General features: G+C 37.2%; 2 protein-coding genes across 3 annotated transcripts; one reads left to right on the forward strand and one right to left on the reverse strand.

Moving 5' to 3' along the window:
- Positions 1 to 11,055: 11,055 nt before the first annotated feature.
- Positions 11,056 to 18,825, forward strand: LOC110649202 (putative ABC transporter C family member 15). 2 transcript variants are annotated; one of them, XM_021803686.2, is made up of 11 exons: positions 11,056 to 11,276; positions 11,628 to 14,034; positions 14,232 to 14,318; positions 14,565 to 15,215; positions 16,097 to 16,261; positions 16,433 to 16,727; positions 16,915 to 17,129; positions 17,416 to 17,721; positions 17,862 to 17,925; positions 18,017 to 18,256; positions 18,352 to 18,825. In XM_021803686.2, exons 2-11 carry the CDS (start codon positions 11,677 to 11,679, stop codon positions 18,480 to 18,482), a joined length of 4,512 nt encoding a protein of 1,503 aa, XP_021659378.2. In that variant the 5' UTR covers positions 11,056 to 11,276; positions 11,628 to 11,676; the 3' UTR covers positions 18,483 to 18,825. The 2 variants fall into 2 exon arrangements, with proteins under 2 accessions (XP_021659378.2, XP_021659385.2); XM_021803693.2 differs by having other exon boundaries at positions 11,059 to 11,276; positions 11,687 to 14,034.
- Positions 18,826 to 19,987: 1,162 nt separating this feature from the next.
- LOC110649221 (WD-40 repeat-containing protein MSI1-like) lies at positions 19,988 to 23,611 on the reverse strand. Its single transcript, XM_058143003.1, has 6 exons — positions 22,512 to 23,611; positions 22,089 to 22,415; positions 21,753 to 21,905; positions 20,857 to 20,981; positions 20,585 to 20,680; positions 19,988 to 20,454 (listed from the first exon to the last, which is right to left on the reverse strand). The coding sequence occupies exons 1-6, from the start codon at positions 22,854 to 22,856 to the stop codon at positions 20,226 to 20,228; spliced, it is 1,275 nt and encodes a 424-aa protein (XP_057998986.1). The 5' UTR covers positions 22,857 to 23,611; the 3' UTR covers positions 19,988 to 20,225.
- Positions 23,612 to 24,672: the final 1,061 nt, after the last annotated feature.

Below are 24,672 nucleotides of genomic sequence, written 5' to 3' on the forward strand. Positions count from 1 at the left end.
ATTAAAAGTTAATATCATTTCTCATTGTCAATTAGTAATGAGCCTAGTAAGTCACACACCTACATAAGTTCGGTGATTCATTTAGTATACTATGGGATCATGTTATGCCTTACAGAGGAGTAAGGTATGATATACATAAGATTCTATAATAAGGGGTTTGACTCTACCATGATCCTTAATGTGATTGGAACATAATACGGAGGGATTTTAGTGCACGGTTGTAACACCCCAAATTTTTAAATTTATTATTTTGTGAGTAATAGTGTAACACCCCTGATTTTATATATATTATTATTGGGCTTCGTGTAGGTATCTTCAATTCGCGGAAATTCGGCGATTATCCGGATGCTGAATTTCCGTCGCATGCACCAGCTACCGGAAAAGTCTCCGAATTGGATCGAGGTTTTGGCTACCTCACCATTGTCAGACGTCCCGAGCGCGTTCCCGAAGTCGGAATCGGCAAAGGTAAACCCGAACCTTGCTTTTTCGTAATTTTCTAGTGCTTAAATAGGATTAAAAATCCATAAAATATTTATGGTAGCTTAGAAAATTACGATTCTTTTTGCAATAGCTTAGTAATATTTCTAAGGACCGCGGGGCAGAGTTTTATAAATTTTAGAGCTTATTTGAGCAGTTTTTGCAAAAATGATCAATTATAAGGACTAAATTGAAATTTTACATATTGTGATGGATGATTGATTTGATGGGCCCAAGAGGGGCTGTGTGATGTGATTGAGTTGTGGATATATGGATTGTGGATATAGAAGTGTGTTTTGAGCCCTTTTGCAGGTTGGGTAGGTCCTAGGTATAGGGGAGACTCTGCCGGATTTTCGGCACAACTTAGGACGTATTTGGTCTTTTCTTGATTTGTATTGGGTCATTTGTATCAAATAAATGTAATGTAATTGTCAGGTGAGCCGGGACAGCCCTCTTCCTCCGCCCAGCCGCCTCAGTGACCACCGTCAAGTCTGTGAGTAAAATATTAATTTTAATTGTAATTTCACTATTATTATATATTCGAGCATGCCCATGCATCACTTATATGCATATAATTATGTAGTTAAACTCTAGGCACGATTTATGATGCATTGATAAATGTTAAAAGTGCCATGATGTTGTTGTGGTAATTTGGAGCAATGTGCGTGCGTTGGCGTGCGTGTGATGTGGTGTGGACTATGGATAGGACGGGTAGTCACGGCTTGTGTTCTTCGCTGAGACCCGATCCTTCGAGGGGTAGTCACGTCTTGAGTTCTTCGCTGGGACCCTCGATTTGGTTTATTAAGCGAAAGTTCGGCTTGAGTTCTTCGCTGGCACCAGGTTGGATTTAAGAGAGCTGTACAGGGGATCAGCTCCCATATGTTATGATTGTTGTTACAGGGTGCGTGAGTGCTCCAAATTACTTTTTGATGTTATGATGTGAAAATTGTTGTTGATGTTGCATTTCACTCTACAGGGTGCATTAGTTTCAGATAGTTATAGAGATTATGGTTAGAATTGATATTTTACTCTCTGAGTCGAACGCTCACTCCTGTTCAATATTTTTTTCAGGCTACAGGAGGATTTTATTGTGGTTAACCTGCTTTTATCCTTCGCAGGTTGTTTATCCATATTTGTGTAATTTTGTTTACTCCTAGAATTTTCGCATGTGTTAGAAGTATTTATTTGATTATGGTCTGTAATATTATTATCATGTTGGACCTATAAACGTATAATGATATGCATGTTTGATGGATTGGATGAGGGAGCTGAGCTCCCATTTATTTTTATGAGGATATGAGTATGTGGAGGGTGAGCTGAGCTCCCCAATTGAGTTTTTATTATGTTTACAGGTCGGGTGAGTCGAAAACTCCCCGTTGGAAAGTCCATTTTATGGCCGGACTCTGTCCGTTTGTTTTCTTGATATTGGGCCCAAATGGGCCTTAGAGTTGGGTTAATGAACAGTTAGGCTTACTACGGGCCTCGGGGGCTTTAGGCTGGCCCAGGTCCTAGTGCCGGTCCGGCCCATAGGTTGGGTCGTGACAAATAGTAATATTTTATTTTATTTTATTTAAATTTTAGGAAATTATTTGAAATTTTTTGGATTTTCAAAATCGAGTTTGATTTCCCGAAAATATAAAACTTTGATGATTTTTAAAAATTAATTTAAAGACCACGTGGCAAAACTAAAAATATATTTGGAGTCTAAGAATTTTTTTAAGTTTTCTAGAAAATTTTCAGAATTTTTGGGCCTCATTTTTGGTCTCAAGACAGAGTAAAAATTTAAAATTTTGTATCCTGAATCGGATCGGCCGAATCGAACCAGACCGGTCGAATCGGACCGGCCTTTCTTTTCTTCTTCTTCTCTTCCCCGCGCGTCCCGAGCCTCCTTCCTCTCTCTCCCATTTTCTCTCTCCTCCCTCCTCTCCAGGCCGCGCCGCCCCAGCCTTCCCCCATCATCAGCCGCCGCCTGGAATGCCGGGAAAACGCGCGCGAAGCTGCGTGACGCGCAGTGCACCGTTTCGGCTTCCCGGCTGAAATCTGGCCGATCCGGCCATCGATTGGGCCGGGTCTTATGTCAAACACCATCTACACCTTGAGAACTTTCCATAGACACCAAGAATACCAAAATCCATCGAGTGGTTTGCCCAATTTTTGTCCGGGAAGTTTTAGCCCATTTCGAATTTTGGGCTAGATTTCTCGCAAACCGTGAATTCCACAAGAAAACCGAGAGTACCAAAGCACTCCACTCATCGAGTGCTTCGCGGCAATATAAATTTCAAAATTTTTCGACATTGTTTTTCGGTGGGTCCCATGAAATTTCATAGTGTTGTTCCGAGCATTAAATAAGCTTAGAAAATTTCGTAAAAATTATATACTAACCCCCGTGTTGTGGGCTTCGTGTAGGTATCTTCAATTCATTGAAATTTTGAAAGTTGCCCGGGTCTGTGAATTTTCGGCCAGACAGACCGACTACTGAAAAGGTCTTGGAATTGGATCGAGATTTTGGCTACCCCACCATTGTCAGATGTCCCGAACGCGTCCCCAGAGTCGGAATTGACATAGGTAAACCCGAACCTTGCTTTTTCATAATTTTCTAGTGTTTGAATTGAATTAAAAATTCATAAAATATTTGTGGTAGCTCAGAAAATTATGATTATTTTTGCACTAGCTTAGCAATGATGCTAAGGACTGCGGGGAAAAGTTTTAGAATTTTTAGAGCTTATTTGGGTAGTTTTTGCAAAAAGAGTCAATTATAAGGACTAAACTGTAATTTTACATATTGAAATTGATGACTGTTTGGATGGGCCCAGGAGGGGCTGTGTGATGTGATTGAGTTGTGGATACATGTTTTGTGGATATAGAAGTGTGTTTTAAGCCCTTTTGCAGGTTGGGTAGGTCCTAAGTATATGAGAGACTCTGCCAGATTTTCGGTATAACTTAGAACGTATTTGGTATTTTCTTGGTTTGTATTGAGTCAATTGTATTAAATAATTGTAATAAAATTATCAGGTGAGCCGGAACAACCTTCCTCCTCTGCCCAGCTGCCACAGTGACTTCGGTTGTGTCTGTGAGTAAAATATTAACTTTAATTGTAATTTCGATATTATTATATGTTCAAGCATGCCCATGCATCACTTATAAATATGTATCTATGTAGTTAAACACTAGGCACATTTTATGTTGCATTCATAATTGTTAAAGTGCTATGGATATTAATGTGGTAATTTGGAGCAGTGTGCGTGAGTTGGCATACGTGTGGTGTGGTATTGGTTATGGACAGGATGGGTAGACACGGCTTGAGATTTTTATCTGCGACTCGGTCCTTCGGCGTAGACACGGCTTGAGTTCTTTGTTGGGACCCCGATTTGGTTTATTAAGTGGAAGTCCGAGCTTGAGTTCTTCGCTGGCACAGTTTGGATTAAGAGAGCTGTATAGGGGATCAGCTCCCATATGTGTATTGTTTGACATTATCGTGTGTGTGAGTACTCCAAATTACCTTTTTGCTGTTATGATGTGAGAATATTACCGATGTTGCATTTCACTCTACATGATGCATTAGCTTTAGATAGTTATAGAGATTATGGTTAAAATTGATATTTTACTCTCTGAGTTGAAAGCTCACTCCTGTTCATTATTTTTCCAGGCTACAGGAGGATTATTGTTGTGGTTAACCTACTTTTCTTCTTCGCAGGTCGTTTATTAATATTTGTATAATTCTGTTAACTCCTAGAATTTCCACATGTGTTAGAAATATTTATTTGATTTGGGTCTGTAATATAATTACCATGATGGGCCTGTAAACTTATTATATGCATGTATGTTAGACTAGATGAGGGAGCTGAGCTCCCATTTATTTTTATGACATATGAGTATGTGGAGGGTGAGTTAAGCTCCTTAATTGATTATATATTGTGTTTACAGGTCGGGTGAATAAAAAACTCCCCGTTGAAAGGTCCATTTTATGGCCGGACTCTGTCCGGTTGAATTCTTGAAATTGGGCCCAAATGGGCCTTAGAGTTGGGTTGAGGAATAGTTAGACTTACTACGGGTCTCGGGGGCTTTAGGCTGGCCCAGGTCTTAGTGCCGGTCCAGCCCATAGGTTAGGTCGTGACAACGGTGACGTATGATTAAAGGTTTATATTTTAAGGTATTCCTTATTACTAATTGGGTGGCTATGGCATGCTATGCTAAGTGTCAACCATGATCTGTGAGATGCCTAAAATGATTTAGGAAAATCATTTACAATCTGGAAGAGTTTCAATGATATTAAAAGTTAATATCATTTCTCATTGTCAATTAGTAATGAGCCTAGTAAGTCACACACCTACACAAGTTCGGTGATTCATTTAGTATATTATGGGATCATGTTATGCCTTACAGAGGAGTAAGGTATGATATACATAAGATTCTATAATAAGGGGTTTGACTCTACCATGATCCTTAATGTGATTGGAACATAATACGGAGGGATTTTAGTGCACGGTTGTAACACCTCAAATTTTTAAATTTATTATTTTGTGAGTAATATTAATATTTTATTTTATTTTATTTAAATTTTAGGAAATTATTTGAAATTTTTTGGATTTTCAAAATCGAGTTTGATTTCCCGAAAATATAAAACTTTGATGATTTTTAAAAATTAATTTAAAGACCACGTGGCAAAACTAAAAATATATTTGGAGTCTACGAATTTTTTTGAGTTTTCTAGAAAATTTTCAGAATTTTTGGGCCTCGTTTTTTGTCTCAAGACAGAGTAAAAATTTAAAATTTTGTATCCTGAATCGGATCGGCCGAATCGAACCAGACCGGTCGAATCGGACTGGCCTTTCTTTTCTTATTCTTCTCTTCCCCGCGCGTCCCGACCCTCCTTCCTCTCTCTCCCATTTTCTCTCTCCTCCCTCCTCTCGGGCGCGCCGCGACCTTCCCCATCATTGGCGCGCACCGAATGCAGGAAAAGCGCGCCAGCGTGTGTATGATTTGCCGTTCGGCTTCCCGGCTGAAATCTGGCCGATCCGGCCATCGATTGGGCCGGGTCTTATGTCAAACACCATCTACACCTTGAGAACTTTCCATAGACACCAAGAATACCAAAATCCATTGAGTGGTTTGCCCAATTTTTGTCTGGGAAGTTTTAGCCCATTTCGAATTTTGGGCTAGATTTCTAACAAACCGTGAATTCCACAAGAAAACCGAGAGTACCAAAGCACTCCACTCATCGAGTGTTTCGCGGCAATATAAATTTCAAAATTTTTCGACATTGTTTTTCGGTGGGTCCCATGAAATTTCATAGTGTTGTTCCGAGCATTAAATAAGCTTAGAAAATTTCGTAAAAATTATATACTAACCCCCGTGTTGTGGGCTTCGTGTAGGTATCTTCAATTCACTGAAATTTTGAAAGTTGCCCGGGTCTGTGAATTTTCGGCTAGACAGACCGACTACTAAAAAGGTCTTGGAATTGGATCGAGATTTTGGCTACCCCACCGTTGTCAGATGTCCCGAGCGCGTCCCCAGAGTCGGAATTGACATAGGTAAACCCGAACCTTGCTTTTTCATAATTTTCTAGTGCTTGAATTGGATTAAAAATTCATAAAATATTTGTGGTAGCTCAGAAAATTATGATTATTTTTGCACTAGCTTAGCAATGATGCTAAGGACTGCAGGGAAAAGTTTTAGAATTTTTAGAGCTTATTTGGGTAGTTTTTGCAAAAAGAGTCAATTATAAGGACTAAACTGTAATTTTACGTATTGAAATTGATGACTGTTTGGATGGGCCCAGGAGGGGCTGTGTGATGTGATTGAGTTGTGGATACATGGTTTGTGGATATAGAAGTGTGTTTTAAGCCCTTTTGCAGGTTGGGTAGGTCCTAAGTATAGGAGAGACTCTGCCAGATTTTCGGTATAACTTAGAACGTATTTGGTCTTTTCTTGGTTTGTATTGAGTCAATTGTATTAAATAATTGTAATAAAATTATCAGGTGAGCCGGAACAGCCTTCCTCCTCTGCCCAGCTGCCACAGTGACTTCGGTTGAGTCTGTGAGTAAAATATTAACTTTAATTGTAATTTCGATTTTATTATATGTTCAAGCATGCCCATGCATCACTTATAAATATGTATCTATGTAGTTAAACACTAGGCACATTTTATGTTGCATTCATAATTGTTAAAGTGCTATGGATATTGTTGTGGTAATTTGGAGCAGTGTGCGTGAGTTGGCGTACGTGTGGTGTGGTATTGGCTATGGACAGGATGGGTAGACACGGCTTGAGATTTTTATCTGGGACTCGGTCCTTCGGGGTAGACACGGCTTGAGTTCTTTGTTGGGACCCCGATTTGGTTTATTAAGTGGAAGTCCGAGCTTGAGTTCTTCGCTGGCACAGTTTGGATTAAGAGAGCTGTATAGGGGATCAGCTCCCATATGTGTATTGTTTGACATTATCGTGTGTGTGAGTACTCCAAATTACCTTTTTGCTGTTATGATGTGAAAATATTACCGATGTTGCATTTCACTCTACAGGATGCATTAGCTTTAGATAGTTATAGAGATTATGGTTAAAATTGATATTTTACTCTCTGAGTTGAAAGCTCACTCCTGTTCATTATTTTTCCAGGCTACAGGAGGATTATTGTTGTGGTTAACCTACTTTTCTTCTTCGCAGGTCGTTTATTAATATTTGTATAATTCTGTTAACTCCTAGAATTTCCACATGTGTTAGAAATATTTATTTGATTTGGGTCTGTAATATAATTACCATGATGGGCCTGTAAACTTATTATATGCATGTATGTTAGACTAGATGAGGGAGCTGAGCTCCCATTTATTTTTATGACATATGAGTATGTGGAGGGTGAGTTAAGCTCCTTAATTGATTATATATTGTGTTTACAGGTCGGGTGAGTAAAAAACTCCCCGTTGAAAGGTCCATTTTATGGCCGGACTCTGTCCGGTTGAATTCTTGAAATTGGGCCCAAATGGGCCTTAGAGTTGGGTTGAGGAATAGTTAGACTTACTACGAGCCTCGGGGGCTTTAGGCTGGCCCAGGTCTTAGTGCCGGTCCAGCCCATAGGTTAGGTCGTGACAACGGTGACGTATGATTAAAGGTTTATATTTTAAGGTATTCCTTATTACTAATTGGGTGGCTATGGCATGCTATGCTAAGTGTCAACCATGATCCGTGAGATGCCTAAAATGATTTAGGAAAATCATTTACAGTCTGGAAGAGTTTCAATGATATTAAAAGTTAATATCATTTCTCATTGTCAATTAGTAATGAGCCTAGTAAGTCACACAACTACACAAGTTAACCACCAAGCATATAATGATTTAATTGATTAATTAAAGAGTTTAATTAATTAATTAAATAGATTTGATTTCCAATAAAATTATAAAGTCCCTAGCATGACTTGAAACCAAGTTTTGGATAGTGGATGTATTATATAAATTGGATTTATATTTAAAGAGTTTAAATATAAATTTAATTGTGAAATTAATTAATGAAGATTAATTAATTAATTAATTTATATGTTATATAAATTAATTTGAGAGAGAAAATTACAATTTTGAGTTGAAAACTAAAAAATGCATACAAGGACATTTTGGTATTTTCATATGGTGACACGTAGCACCATGAGATAGTAATACATGACACTCATAAAAGTGTACCACTTGTCTTTCATTGATGGAGGATGACTTTTAATGATTTAATCTTGGCTTTACAAGTGGCTTAATGTGGTTAAGACACCCAAAAATTAGATTAAATGAGATCTTGACATGTGACACTCCATTTAATGTCTTTTGTCTTGCACATTAACATAAGATAAGAAGAAGACAAATTAATTAATAGAATTCTTTTTCTTCTTCTTCCTTAAGTTGGACGACAACAAGTCCTCTCTCCCACTCTTCATTTCTTCCATTGATTCATAAGGAAAAACTTGTTTTCCTGTGAATCAAAAGTGCTAGGAAGAGTTTCTAACTTGCATATATCCAATATAACCTCACCAAAAGCAGAAGTTCCAAGGTTTAGTGGTTGGCTAATCACAAAAGGAGAGAATTTGGGCTGTCATTGGTGGAGCTTGGTGGTGCTTATGGTGGACAAACTAGAGGAGTTCCAATTGGCACTCTTGAGACTTTCAAGGGAGTAAAAAGTTTGATTTTCCGCCCTAAGATGTTAGAGTCCTCAAAACCCTCTTTTAGTTAGGGTTTAATGTATTTAATTGTTAAACAACAATCCTTGATGGTAAATGAATGATTAATGCATGTTAAAAGTGTATTTGGGCATGCCTATGTGTGTTTAAGGTTGGTTAGGTGCATAACACACTTGGTATGTTTGCATGAAACTCTAGAAAAATTTTTGAATCCAACCTTTAAATCCCTAATTCACGCTTCCCAAGGCCTTCAAAAATAACAAAAAATATAGTAATATAATAGGAACATTACTTAAAAATATAGTTTTTTTATATGTTTTATTTTTTTAATTAAATATTATTTAATATTTTTATTAACTTTTTATCTTTCAAATTTTAAAATATTTCATAATAAAAATAATAAAAAATATAATAATATAATAGTTTAATTATATGATTTTTTTTAACATTTTAAATGTAAAAATTTTGTTATATAATTAAAAGAAGAGTAAAAGAGAATTAAATGAAAAATGTTACATGATAATACTATAGATAATGCTACGTGGTAATACTATAAATAATAATGTCACATGATAGTATCACGAAATTACTTTTTTACTTGGTGAACGGCGATCCACCAGTATGCATAGAAAGTCATACCTTTATCTACAAGGTTCTGAATAAGGCCGCAAAGGTATATTCTTTTTTCTTGATTAAAATTTAAATTTAAAATTTTTTAATTTTAAAAATAATATTAATATTACTAAATTAAAATTTATTGATCTAAATTAATTTTAACCCAATCCATCCAATTAGACAACTGGTAGCTGAATGTAAAGTTTGAAAGCTGAATTGCCTGGAAGCGTCTCTGAAGAGGTTTTTGTTCTTTCCAAAAATGAAATCCTTTATAAAGGAATTCCGTCTCCCATCTTCTTAACTTTTTCCCATATACAAAAAGTGAAATCCAATGCGATCTTTCCTTTAATGGACTTATTAAATCCCATAATAATTAATCATGCTTGCTTGGAAGTTGCATATGAAGCATATACACGTCAGATGATTTTCTTGACAATTTCTTTTCTCTCATTGCTTGGTATTTATTTTTATGAATATATGGGCTTATTAGGATATGAATGAAGGGAATATATAGCAGCAGGCAGGAAGATAAATGTATCCCCAAAAGCCAAAAAGTGGCATGATCAGCTCAAATGAGGAGAATAGGTGTTTCCCACTCTCGATTGTATGTGTGGTGTGACGTGTATTTGGTGACTTTGCTGCCAAAAGTGACTTCCACACCACACTGATCACTAATCTGATCTCTCCGCATTGTGTTTGCGTGCATAGGTTGCTGTCTTTTCTTTTTAAATGGATGGATGGAAATAATACGATATGCTTCAAACTTTTGAGCCTGTTGCCAATGCATACACCACCAATGATGGAGAATATCTCATAGCAATACATTATCTCTCGTTAGAAGGCTCACTCCACATTCTCAGAGTCCACATTATTTAAAATTCCAACATTTGCAAGAAACCTAATAGATAAAGAAAAAAAGTCTTGTTATATGTAATTAATGATTACAAGAAGAAACGAGTCGGAGGAAATTGTTAGATGAATTGAAGTTTGACTGCATGCATATACGTACATGATGCATTTTCATTAACATATGTGTTGCCTTTCAAAAAATAATAAAATAAATTAGCATGCAAATCAAGAAATCATCCATATAACAACTAACAAATGGAGGAGTTGCATATCGTATTTGATCATTCCATATATCAAATCAAAATGATGGTGGAGAAATATATGCTTAAACCTCTTCTTTCGTGAATGTTGACTAAAATGATGACTAGCTAGCTAAATATATGCAGCAAGTAATTGCCTTGCGCAGCTTCTTTCTTTAATTAAATTGGTATGATTATGATTTCTACCAATTAATTTTGTCCCACAGCAGATTGATAGAAATGGCAACAATTATAGAAATGGCAACAATTAATATTAAAATTTGTTAACAATAATAATAAAATCTAAACAAGCAAGGACCCGCAATGCGCAATGCTAGCCACTGGAGTCTAATTCAAGTGGTTGAGACTTGAGGGAAATATCAATGGGTAGAGATCCTAAATTCAAGCTATAATTCTATCTTCTTGTAAAAAAGGCGTGTTTGGCAGAGTGGGGGAAAAAATATATTAGGTGCGACTGTTAGAAAACATTAAGCATCGAGACGTGCAGTTAAGAATAAAATGTCCTGGCAAGTGAAAAAAAAGACAAAGCTGAAAGAATAGACAAAAGGGATAATGGGGTCGGGGAATAAAGCAGATGCACTCTCCTCTTCAACTGTAAAATTGTAATTTATATTGGGCATTTGTTTTCTCAGACGCATCCATCATGTCGAGACAAGCTGCCAGCCAAAATGACCGTCCATCACTTGCCTATCACGTGATTTAGCCACTCTACATGTCGCAGAGACGTGCATAAACAAAATCCTATGCCTAGTTACTATCATCAAATTTATTCTTTGCCCTCTCTCACCTGCCATTTCCGCGTCAATGCGTAGCTGCAGTTCCGCACACCTTCTTCTCTCTCAACACTGTGTCTAAGCATGGATATGCACACTGCAAGTACCAAGGTTCATTCAAATTAATTAGTTGGTTCGATTCACATGCTGCTACAAGTAAGCCTCGTAATAGACGTACCCTTCTTTTCCTTTAATTCTGCTCTTCCTTTTAAGATACATATATGAAGTTCACAAAAGTGGTTTTCCTTTTGCTACGGCATATACCTAGTTCCTCCTCTTGTTTTATGCAACTAAGTACACATGAGAGAATAACATTTGTCAATTCCGGCCGCTGTGTTTTTCTATATATCGGGGAAAAACACAAAAATTAAGTGCTTGAATTTCAGCGACTCGTCTTATCTGCACAAAGGTGGCAATCGAGTTTAGCTAAAGATTAAAGTGGCTATATTCTACATCATTCAGGCTTCTCAGAAATTTTATTCTTAACCTGCTCTACTATTTGTGCAGGATTTAAGCTTCTAATTTCAAGGTGGCGGCGCTTCTAACCTGATTTCCTATGCGTGCAGAATTTAAGCTTCTGATTAAGATGTCATGGCCACAGCTGAACTCACCCTGTTTGTGGGAGGATGTAAACATTCCTATACACCTTGGGTTCCTGGGAATCTTACTACTCCTTTTTCTACGAAAATGTGTGGGCATAACGTTCAAAAGGAGGACAAAAATTCCAGATCAAAGCATACACAAGTACTCCGTCGGAGCTAAATTCAGCATAGCTTATAAAGCCACCATCGTTTGCTCCATTTTGCTGCTGGGATTACACTTATTAGCGCTCCTGATGCTGCTAAATGGTCAGGAGACCCGTTGCGACTCTAAACTTTTTGCCCTTTCATCTCAGATCATGCAACTAGGATCATCAGTAATTACAGTGATTGTAGTATACAGGGTCCTGCATGACCAGAATGCCAAGTTCCCTTCGCTTCTAAGAGTATGGTGGCTTTGCAGCTTCTTGCAATCCGTTATCTGCGCATCTCTAGACACCTATTTCAGAATTACAAACCATGGCCGTCTTAGAGTTCGAGACTACGCAGACTTTCTTGGTGTCCTCTCATCCACCTTCCTGTTGGGTGTTTCAATCTTTGGGAAGACAGGCATAGTCTTCAATTCATCTAGTGCAATCACCGACCCACTTCTTCATGGAAAGACAAGTAAACACTTGGAAGGGAAGAGCGAATCTCCGTATGGTAATGCTACTCTTCTCCAGCTGATTACATTCTCTTGGCTCAACCCATTGTTTGCTATTGGTATCAAGAAACCTCTTGAACAGGACGAAATCCCAGATGTTGATAACAAGGACTCTGCTGCGTATCTTTCCCCAGCCTTCCAAGAGTGCCTAAATCAAGTCAAGGAGAAAGACACAACCACAAACCCTTCTATCTACAAGGCAATCTTCTTCTTTATCAGAAAGAAAGCAGCCATTAATGCATTATTTGCAATTACCAGTGCTGTAGCATCATATGTAGGTCCTTATCTCATTGACGACTTCGTAAATTTTCTAACTGAGAAAAAAACCCGAAACATAGAGAGTGGTTACCTTCTTGCACTAGCCTTTCTCTGTGCCAAGATGATTGAGACGATAACACAGAGGCAGTGGATATTCGGTGCCCGCCAGTTAGGACTTCGCCTTAGAGCTGCTCTGATATCTCACATTTACAAAAAGGGCCTACTTTTGTCGAGCCAATCCCGCCAAACTCACACTAGTGGGGAGATCATTAACTACATGAGCGTAGATATCCAAAGAATTACGGATTTCATTTGGTACCTGAACATCATATGGATGCTGCCTATACAAATTTCTTTAGCAATCTATATTCTAAAGACAAACCTAGGTTTGGGATCATTGGCAGCATTAGCTGCAACTTTAACAGTAATGATGTGCAATATACCCATCACAAGAATTCATAAAAGATACCAATCTCAGATCATGGAAGCCAAGGACAATAGAATGAAAGCCACCTCAGAAGTGCTTCGTAACGTGAAGATTCTGAAACTTCAAGCATGGGACAATCAATTCCTCCACAAGCTCGAAAGCTTAAGGACCATTGAATACAATTGCTTGTGGAAGTCTCTTAGACTTTCAGCAATTTCAGCTTTTATTTTCTGGGGATCACCCACATTTATCTCTGTGGTGACCTTTGGAGCATGTATGCTAATTGGAATTCAGCTCACTGCCGGAAGAGTTCTATCAGCATTGGCTACCTTCCGAATGTTACAGGACCCCATATTCAATTTACCTGATCTGCTCTCAGTGATTGCACAAGCCAAAGTCTCAGCAGATAGAGTGGCTTCCTACCTTCAGGAAGGTGAAATTCAACATGATGCCATTGAGTATGTTCCAAAAGATCAAACAGAATTTGAGGTTGAAATTGATGCTGGAAAATTCAGCTGGGTTCCTGAGTCAAGCGTACCAACCCTTGATGGAATACAGTTGAAAGTGAAGAGGGGGATGAAGGTGGCAATTTGTGGGACTGTAGGATCGGGCAAGTCTAGCTTACTTTCTTGCGTTCTTGGAGAAATACAGAAGCTGTCAGGGACTGTGAAGATCAGTGGTACAAAGGCTTATGTTCCTCAGTCTCCATGGATACTGACAGGAAATATCAGGGAGAATATTCTGTTTGGGAATCCGTATGACAGTGCCAAGTATTACAGCACAGTTAAAGCATGTGCCTTGACAAAGGATTTTGATCTGTTCAACTGTGGTGACTTAACCGAGATAGGAGAAAGAGGAATAAATATGAGTGGGGGACAAAAGCAAAGGATACAAATTGCTCGTGCAGTGTACCAAGATGCTGATATATATCTGCTTGATGACCCCTTTAGTGCGGTAGATGCTCATACAGGCACCCAACTCTTTCGGGTAAGCAGTTTTTAACTTTCCATTCTAGGCCTTTTTTTTTTTTTTTTTAATCTCCGCTTGCAGACGAGATTATAGTAACTGTTATTCTAAATTAAATACTAATATAAATATCTTATGTGCTCTTCTACAATGGTGTTTTGAAGCTACTACTTACAAGAACTCTAGCATTTAATGTTGTTCTAATTTACATTTTGCAGGAATGCTTAATGGGAATCCTCAAAGACAAAACTATACTTTATGTTACCCACCAAGTTGAGTTTCTTCCTGCAGCAGACCTCATTCTGGTAAAAGAGATACTACACAAGTTCAGACATTTAAGAATAACATAGAGCACATAATATTGTATGCAAAAATCATGAATGCTCATTCCAAAATAAATTCATTTTTTAACATTGCTGAAATCTGCAATTGATCAATTGTTAGCGCTTAGTTATGCTTAATGGATGGCTTGGGACTTCCAAATGATGCTTTCTAGTAATATTGAGGGTTGTGGATTTAGGAATACGCATAACTGATATATATTTGAACAGGTGATGCAAAATGGGAGAATGGCACAAGCTGGAACTTTTGATGAACTTTTGAATCAAAACACAGGATTTGAAATTCTAGTCGGTGCTCATAGCCAAGCCCTAGAGTCAGTTCTTAAGGTTGAAACTACAAGAAGAATGTCTCAAAACCAAGTATCTGATGCCAAATCCAATACAGATTCTTCTGCAAAAGCAGACCTTTCAAGCACAAGACATGACTCAGACCATGACCTCTCTGTAGAGATAAAAGAAAAGGGAGGAAAACTGGTGCAGGATGAAGAAAGAGAAAAAGGAAGCATTGGAAAAGAAGTTTACTGGTCATATTTAACCACTGTGAAACACGGAGCCCTGGTTCCGATCATACTCCTGGCACAGTCATCGTTCCAAATGTTACAGATTGCTAGTAACTACTGGATGACATGGGCTTCTCCTCCCACAAGTGAAAGTGAGCCAGTAATGGGAATGAATACCATATTACTTGTTTATGTACTACTTGCTGTTGGAAGTTCTTTTTGTGTATTGCTCAGAGCCACGCTAGTTGCAGTAGCTGGACTTTCGACAGCACAAAAGCTCTTTACAAAGATGCTGCATAGTGTACTCCGGGCTCCAATGGCATTCTTTGATTCAACCCCAACTGGAAGAATCTTGAACCGGGTGAGTAATATATAGGTTTAATTTTCATTCAACACACACACACACACACATATATATATATATATATCAGTTTTTTTAAAAAAATTTTATCCTTTTATGATGGGCGTATCAGGTTTTTACATAAAGTTGCAGAGTAACAAAAATTTTCAACTTGTGCAGGAATAAAAAAAAAAAAAAGCTATAACAAAATACAACTAAGCTACTATCTATCATGTACAACCTCACACCTCAGTTGAAGATACTTGAAACTTTAATATGCAAATAAACAAAAGACAATCTAATGATATTTGATGTACTTTCACCAGTTAAATGTAAACCAAAAATCTATAAGTCAACATGTTTTAAATAACAAATTTAAGGATTCTACCTCTTAATATGGCTAACTCAAGGCTCTTTTGAGTTTTCATAAAAATAGATTCCCTTTTCACAACAAAACACCTAGCCTAGCCAAAAGCATTAGACTTTCTCTGGAGCTCCTGTCTTTTTTATCCTAAATCCCTGAAGAGCATGAGAACGCGATTTTAAGAAGTCTATCTGGAAAAAAAAAGGAACCATTGCTATGGAAAGATACAAAATTTTTCAAGCAAAACTAAGTTAGGATAGAACAATGTGAAATGGTATTAAACTGAACAAACGTAAAGTTCCATATAGCTATTAAATTTCCAAGTCGAAATTATGAATTATAGCCTCAAAATCAGATATCAGAAATCAATAGTTATCCCCAAAGGTTGCTAGTCTAACAAAACTGAAAATTTAAATAATACTAATGAGTCACATTCTTAATTCCCTAGTGGTTGAAGATTATGCTTCAGATATTTTAGTGATGCATGTAAGATTTCAAAGGTGTACTTGTTATAGATCACATAGTATGTATTTCGCAGGCATCGACAGACCAGAGTGTGCTAGACTTGGAAATAGCAAACAGACTAGGTTGGTGTGCTTTCTCAATAATACAGATTATAGGAACCATTGCAGTAATGTCCCAGGTTGCATGGGAAGTATTTGTAATCTTCATTCCAGTAACTGCAATCTGCATATGGTACCAAGTAAGCAATTTCTTTTGCCTTTGATATATAATCTAATCCAAAGTTGTTTATATTTGTTGTATGTGAATGCTCCAGTTCATTATTTAAATGATTAATTTCATGATTAGATGGACTCTAAAGTTTTTGTCTTATTATGGAAATTGATCTAAAAGTTGATGATGATTTATTCAGAGATATTACATACCGACAGCTAGAGAACTAGCCCGCTTAGCAGGAATACAGAGAGCTCCGATTCTTCACCACTTTGCAGAATCACTAGCAGGAGCAGCAACTATTCGTGCTTTTGATCAAGAAGACCGTTTTATTGAAGCAAACCTTGATCTTATAGACAGCCACTCAAGGCCATGGTTTCACAATGTATCAGCAATGGAATGGCTTTCTTTCAGATTGAATATACTATCCAATTTTGTCTTTGCCTTCTCTTTGGTTTTGCTGGTCACCCTTCCCGAAGGAATAATCAGTCCAAGTGAGTATGAACAAAAAAGTTCAGAATTCAGATTTATTGACTGCAATGACATCAAGTGATTGATTAAATCGTTTGTTTATTTGAACATTATGGATAGAAAAGCAACCAATGACCTATTCGACATGTACTTACCGGAGAACAAGAAAGTATGAATTCTAATCTGAACTGGACATTTTTCATTTTGCAGGCATTGCGGGATTGGGAGTAACATATGGGATAAATTTGAATGTTTTGCAAGCTTCAGTTATATGGAACATATGTAATGCAGAAAACAAAATGATCTCGGTAGAAAGAATTCTTCAGTACTCAAATATAACAAGTGAAGCACCCCTTGTGGTTGAAGAGTGCAGACCTTCAAACAACTGGCCAGAAATAGGAACAATATGCTTCAAAGATTTGGAGGTAAGAATCTTCAGCAAGTTTTTAGCAGTTTAAAGAGTAAAAGTAGTTCAGAAACTGTGATGTCTAAATTTGCAATTTATAAGAGGTTTTCTAGTCTCCTATAAAAAAAGAGGTTTTCTAGTCTACAGAGAGAGTCTTCAACATTTGAAATTCCAGAAAAGTAGAAAATGAAAAATACAAATGCCCCAAATTTTGTGTAAATCTGTTGTTCCAAATGTTACAAATTTCCTATTGCTCCTAACAAGTGGATTCTATTTTCTCATACACACATTGGAATGTGTCACAGATTCGTTATGCAGAACATCTCCCATCTGTCCTTAAAAACATTAGCTGCACGTTTCCTGGAAGGAAAAAAGTTGGTGTTGTAGGGAGGACAGGAAGTGGGAAATCAACCCTCATACAGGCCATTTTCAGAATTGTCGAAGCGAAAGAGGGTAGCATTTTAATCGACGACGTGGACATTTCCAAGATAGGCCTTCAAGACTTAAGATCAAGGCTTAGCATCATCCCGCAGGACCCAACAATGTTTGAAGGAACAGTGAGAGGAAACCTTGATCCGCTAGACCAATACTCTGATCATGAAGTATGGGAGGTAATTATTGTTGCTAAAAAATACATTCTTATGGTGATTTGTGAGAAGAAACATCAACTCACAAACCCGCAGAACTTTTCAGAAGGAGCTTGATTTGAAATTTAATCTGACAAAATAATTACCTCGTGGAAATAATTCAGGCTCTAGATAAATGTCAGCTGGGTGATTTAGTACGCTCAAAAAATGAAAAGTTGGATGCCACAGGTGCGATTCATCTGTTTAGATCTTTAATATGTGCTGATTTGTATAAATTTTCCGGCAAAAAGAAAAAAAGTAATATGCGAGTCTGTGACAGTGGTTGAAAATGGAGAAAACTGGAGTGTAGGGCAGAGACAGTTGCTCTGTCTGGGAAGAGCCTTGCTAAAGAAAAGCAGCATTCTTGTGCTGGATGAAGCGACAGCATCGGTTGATTCAGCAACAGATGGAGTAATACAGAAAATCATTAGCCAAGAGTTCAACGATCGGACAGTGGTGACAATAGCTCACAGAATTCACACGGTTATAGACAGCGATCTTGTTTTGGTCCTTAGTGACGGTAAGTCCTTTCGTCTATGCACAAGCATGAAGGTGTTGCAAGTACATAATTTGACTGTTTACATAACAATATTAAATATTGGTGTGAAACAACAGGAAGAATTGCGGAGTATGACAGCCCGGCAAGACTGCTAGAGAGAGAGGATTCTTTCTTCTCAAAACTTATAAAAGAGTACTCCATGAGGTCACAGAGCTTCAATAGCTTAGCAAATGCGGCAGCAGGCTAGTTGCAGACAGAAAGTAACAAGAAAAGAAAATGATTGAAATAAATGGTCCATAAGCCTATGAATTAATTGGTTTAGGTCGGCAGAAATGGTACCAGTAGTAGTAGTAGTGGTGGTGGTAGGTCCGCCATAGGCAGAGGCAGTGACCTCCATGTAGCAAGTAGTCGTGAGATTAGAAATCAATGCATTTGTGATTGTGATACAACATGAAAGAAAATGAAAAATGAGTGATCCATTCGTTCCTGCATCCTCTAGTCTAGCAAGCAGAATGTAACTCTTTTTATCCTTCTTTTTTTTTTTTTTTTGCCAAGAATTATCAAATAAAACTATTTAGTTCTTTATTTAACTGTCTGGGTTTTTTTTTTCACGAGAACAGTCTGGGTTTTTGCAATCACAGTGAATCTAAATTTTAGGATAATACTTTATAAGCACAGCTTCAATTCAAAGAATGAAGTAAAATAGGGAAATGGCCTAACCTTATTCTGCTCTAGCTCTGCGGCGGCCGCAATCAATCATTCGACCTACCCAATACTACTAGTACGTCATAGCCCCAAATCCAACTTGGGGTGGGGGGTGCTTTGTGGGGGGTTATTTGGACTTTAAAGTGTGCGTTGCGCTTCAACATTTATCGGTATGGACATGGTATTCGATTATAGAAGTCGGGAAGAGAGAATCGAATCGAAGGAAATGGAATTGAGAACGGCTGCTACTCTGCTAACTATTGTCCGATTGAAAGAGGAAGAGCAACAAGAAGGGCAGTGATGGTGTCCCCATGGATATCGGATGGACTCCTAAAAACCCTTCTTTGCCATTGCCTTTCCCTAAGCCATCACAATCACGCACACTCGCTCTCTCTCTCTCTCTCTCTCTCTCTCTATAGAGGAGCTCATGTCCACGATGGATTATGAGATGTTTTGGCAGAATTTTTTGTTCATGATTTTAAATAACGGACCTTACATTATTATTTACATTTTTGAGAGGCATTCAGTCTCTGCTCCATTATTTAAAGGTACCGTAAAGAAACTGTAATGACCATAATTCAATAATTCAACTAATATAAATCTCATGGCAGCAGTATTTTTTGAAGTTTTTTTCATTTTATGCATGTTCTAACCTTCCGAGTTAGTATTCCTATCACACTTTCTATCAAAATTTCACCCAAACTTAAAATTTCACCCAACTTATCTTTCTGTAAATCTCTTTTATTCTTTTTTTAAGCTAAAATCATTATAAATATTTCTATTCTCCATGACTACTTAGTATTTTAAGATGCATGTGTGCCTTTGGAATAAATTTTACTGAAAATAATGTTTCTAATTTTTAAACTTTAATTTCATCTATGGATAGGCTAAAGAAAATTGGCATTCAACAACAGGCTCTCCAGTGATAAAATCTTTAGTATCAGCTCTCGCAATTTTCAAGTCACAAGTACAAACAGGGACTCATGTTTTGACTAAATACACAATTAATTTTAGGGTGCAACAGCTATGGGACGTGGCAGCAACGTATCAACATCGAAAACGAAGTTTTACATATATAAATACTATGCATAATGCATGGGTCACTATGCCTCCGGTTCAAAGATGGGCTTCCACTCAGCCAAAGAGGGAGCCAACAAATTTTGGAGGCCAATTCAAAAACAAAAAACATGAGAGAGAGAGAGAGAGAGAGAGAGAGAGAGAGAGAGAGAGAGAACATGAATAATCCTAAGGCCTTCATTTCATAATTGACATTTTATCCCACTCACTAGGATCCTTTGGTGGATTCATCTCCGGGCATGTCATCTTTATCATGGTAGATATTCTCTGTCATTTGCCATATCTGAAGCATGTTATCTTCAGCCACACTAGCAATAACCCAGTCTTCACAAGGATTCCATGAAAAAACTGATATTTTACTTGTGTGACCACCATGAATAAAAAGCAACTCCGGAGGGCCATCTTCGGCATCCTCTGGCGTCTGTTCTTCATCAATCCTGCAAAAGAAACCTCCAGTTAACAAAAAGAAGAGACAAATATTACTTACAAATAAAAGAGGCGCAGGGTTGTAAACCATTCAATTACATATCTCAGCTAAGCTATTCACAAGTCTATGCAAGGACAAACCTGCTAAGATCCCACACCATGAGCCTTCTACCGAGGCAACAAGAAGCTAAGATGGTTTCATTTTTGGGATTCCACCCAACTTGGAAAACCTCCTCCCTGATATACATCACATAAAAAATCAAGTGCAAGAAATATAAAATAGCAGATTTTGAGTCGACTTTTATATGGAAACTTGGACAGTATGTTTTTATGTGTATTGGCATGCATGCAATATTGTCATTAGAAGTCTACAATAGTACTGCAGAAATGCACTATAGAGAGAGACTACTTACTTGTGACAGTCAAACGCGTGAAGCGCTGTGTTGATTTTACGTATATCAAACAACCTCACAGTTTTATCAGTGGATCCCGTCGCAACAACCCATTCATTGAAAGGATTAAAAGCTAAGCAATTAACCTAAGGCAAATTCAGGAATAAAAAAAAAATCACATAATTGTTTGCACAACTTAAAAATCTAGGCCTCTTGATATATCACAGATAGCACAGAACATGGCATTTTAAATAACAATATTTAGTCATCAGCAATCCAAGTAACAACAGCTCACTGGTTACAGAGAAAATAGGAATACAACAGATACAAGTTCAGAATTAACGTGTCATGCACAACATCAATGCAGTCTTTTGGCATAAGGAGACGAGCAAACATGATTATGCATATCATTTGTACAGAACACAACAACCAACAGACAATCAAATGTTAGTATTCTTAAGATGCAGTGGACCAAGCAGTAGGCAATTATACAAGAAAATCAAACGAATTACAGTTCAGGGGCAGAAAACTGTAATAAAACTTCTGGGTAAGAGGGCATGAAAAAGTAAAGGCAGGGAAAAGAGGCTCTTTTTTAATTTTATGATTAAAGGTAACAGAGTAACTGATGTAACAATCACTGCAACGGGTGCAAAGGTCCTAGAGTGTCCTGGCACTGCTGCGCAAGGAAATGGAATCGCCACATGGTCTGAACTACACCTTCTGTAGTACATGCAGGAAAGTAGAGACAGAATTTGATCAAAATGAAAGATTAATAGGACAGAGCTTGAAGAAGAAACAAAGGATAAAAAGCAGGCAACTTATCACAACAATCCACAAGAAGATTCATAAAATATGTCCACCCTCTGTGTGTGTGCGTGTTAGTTTATGAAAGCATAATAAAATTGTTAGAAGCTTACCTCAATCTGGTGAGCAACAACCGATTGGACAGGCTTGGTGACTGTTAGAGTCCGGAGATCCCATATAAGCAGGCATTGATCATCCCCAACAGAGCCAAACAAGTATTCATGCCTCAGGTGCCATGCAACGTCTTCTACAACACCTTCATGAACCTATTTTACCATAAATTAAACATCATCATGATTTATAAACCAAGCATTAAAAAAAAAATAGCAGTCATGTTAATATGAGCAGTTAAAGGTGATAGCCTTTTTCCTATTACGGTCAGAATTGTGAAAAAGAAGTATTGCTTAAAGGAGCAAGAATATCTAGTGAAAAGTACAATAAAAGGGGACCTTAAAAATTTGCATAGCTTCAAGGGCCTTGTTCTTAGGAGTGGAATTGATATCCCACAAGCAAATTTGAGCATCATCAGAACCGCTAAGCAAGTGACCTTGTTTAAACTTACTCCAAGACAAACCATAACCTTCAGTGCTGTGGCCTCTCAATCTCAAATCAGGAGTACAAGCACCGTCAAGAGGGGGCTTGGATGGGTGCTTACTGTAGTCAAAGACAAAAACTTCAGCACTAACAGTCTTGGTGGCAATAATAAAAGGGTTTTGAGGCATATAACGAGCCCTGTTAACTTCTCCATCGTGATAGATTTGCTGAATTATTTGGACCTGCAAAAGACATAATTTTATAGCATTCACTTTATTTTTTAAATAATTTACCCTAACACTAAATAATTCTGAAAAACCGAAATCAAAAGAAGAAACCTTGCCGGTGGCAGCTCCGAAGCCGCCAAAATCAGAACGATCGTCGCCGTAGTGGCGAGCATCGTTCTCGGCATCATCAAGTGGTAGCTGGACCTGCGCAAGCATGAGGTAGTTGGGCTCGTTTTCGGAGGTTTGAGTGCCGAGAATCATCTTCTGGACGGAGTAGTCCTTGCCAGGAGGCTCCTCGCGGTCGGGTAACCACACAACGGTAAGGGAGGGCCACTCAAGGGCATGGGTAATGACCAGATCGTAGAGGAACGGAGTGTTCTTTTTCCATATTTCGTATTCTTCCTTTATCAGCCTCTCCTCTATCTCTCCCCTCATTTCCTCTTCGTCTTTTCCCATTCCTCTTCCCCGATTTTAAAAGTTTCGACACTCTCTCCCTATAGACTGCTAGCTAGGGTTCCTTTTCCTGTGAAATTTGGGGATATCAGGGGAAGCGGAGCCTTATTTATTCCCGCCAAAAGGTCAAGTAGCTCCGATAACAACGTTGGATTCTTCAACTTTGCCTATACTTCAAACCCGGCATCGGTCCTTTATATTTGTTGGGTACATTACTTAGTCATTCTGTTACCCATTTTATGAGAAAAACCATTAGTCAAATGGAAGAGGACTCGATCAGAAGAGAGAAAATCACGTGAAATGACTAAAATTCCCATAATAGCTCTTAAAGCAGTCTGACTCTCTCTTCGTTCCTCCTTCAGCCATTCCTTCACACTGAACACCTTTTTTCTCCCTTCTTCGCCTCTCCTTCTTCCTCTCATCCTCGTTTCTTCAGTCGTTTCTATCGCAATATCTTATTCAAGTGGCACTAGCACCGTGGCTGGAAAGGATGTGAGGTTCATGGTTGTAAATTGCAAATGTGGGAAGAGATGTGGTGTGAGAAATTCCCAATCTACAGAAAACCCTAACTGTCCATACTAGTATTGCATAGACAATGTTTCTGGACCATTTCGGGGATGATGTGTTACGTTGCCATCATCGACTTTCACTTCAAATGGACAAAACTGAAACTCTCCAACAAGGAAGATTGTTAAGTACTTGCACGTGAATGAACTAAGGGAAGAGGTTATGAAGTCAGAAAAGGTGCTTAAAGAAGAGCTAGGGGTGGCAATTGAAGCAGATTCTTTTATTACATGGATTATACGTTAAGATATAATTAATATTAAATTATATTAATTTAATTTAATTTAATATTATTTATTTAATAAAATTTAATATAAATTAATTTATTTAATAGGATTTGATATAATTTAATTTATTTAATTTGATTTAATACAAATCAACAAAACTCATTTAATATAATTTAAAATTTTTAATTTTTATAAAATAATATATTATATAAAATTTAAACATATTGACATGCATAAATTTAATAACATATAAAAATATAAAATATAACTAGAACAAGTAAATGATATTTTTAATATTTCACTAACCAACATTTTAACTAAAAATTTAAAAATAATAATTATAAAATAATATTTTTAACTTATTATATAAATTCACAAATTAAATTAATTTTAATGAAGAAAAAACAAATCAGTTATTATAACAAAATTCTAATATAATAAATAATTAGACTTATATTTATTAATTCATTATATTTATTAATTCATTGTTTTTTTAATAGTGTTATCTACGAGTTAAACGGATTTAAGGTTAAAACGGATTAATGAGTCAAAATGGGTTGACAGACCAAAATGAGTTGGTGGGTCATAAATCCACACATGACACGAATAATAAAATATGTCATAAATGTGTTAAGTCCTGTTAACAAGTCAACTCATAACACGATATAATTATTGATGTGTCATAAAATGGGTCGATATGATTTCGACATAAACACAAATAAGTTCAACCAAAACTCTATAATTTCGTATTTTGTTTGTGTCGTGTTCATTGATTATGTCTATTCCCTTAGAAAGAGTTTATGAAGTTAAAAAATGAGGTGAAAGTTGAGGTCATGAAGCTGAAAGAATATAACTAGTTGATGGAAAGAAAGATCGAACAACTTTATTTGCTCCAAGGATTCTTGAAGACAAGCGTGTTGTTTATTTTCATTGTGCTTTTGATTTTTATTGTATTAAAAAGCAAGGAATGAGTGGATTTAGTACAAATGGGTTGTGATGTGCTATTGTTAAGGGTGCCTGCTCAATTT

Source organism: Hevea brasiliensis, chromosome 2, assembly GCF_030052815.1.
Source record: "Hevea brasiliensis isolate MT/VB/25A 57/8 chromosome 2, ASM3005281v1, whole genome shotgun sequence".
Taxonomy (NCBI): domain Eukaryota; kingdom Viridiplantae; phylum Streptophyta; class Magnoliopsida; order Malpighiales; family Euphorbiaceae; genus Hevea; species Hevea brasiliensis.

Coding starts and splice junctions, on each gene's coding strand:
- LOC110649202 (XM_021803686.2), top strand. CDS start 11,677: ATGCGTGCAGAATTTAAGCTTCTGATTAAGATGTCATGGCCACAGCTG. Junction 15,216..16,096: donor CTGGAAGAATCTTGAACCGG/GTGAGTAATATA, acceptor TGTATTTCGCAG/GCATCGACAGACCAGAGTGT. Junction 16,262..16,432: donor CAATCTGCATATGGTACCAA/GTAAGCAATTTC, acceptor TGATTTATTCAG/AGATATTACATACCGACAGC.
- LOC110649221 (XM_058143003.1), bottom strand. CDS start 22,856: ATGGGAAAAGACGAAGAGGAAATGAGGGGAGAGATAGAGGAGAGGCTG. Junction 20,982..21,752: donor TTGTTGCTCACCAGATTGAG/GTAAGCTTCTAA, acceptor AATTTGCCTTAG/GTTAATTGCTTAGCTTTTAA. Junction 20,455..20,584: donor ATGGTGTGGGATCTTAGCAG/GTTTGTCCTTGC, acceptor TTTCTTTTGCAG/GATTGATGAAGAACAGACGC.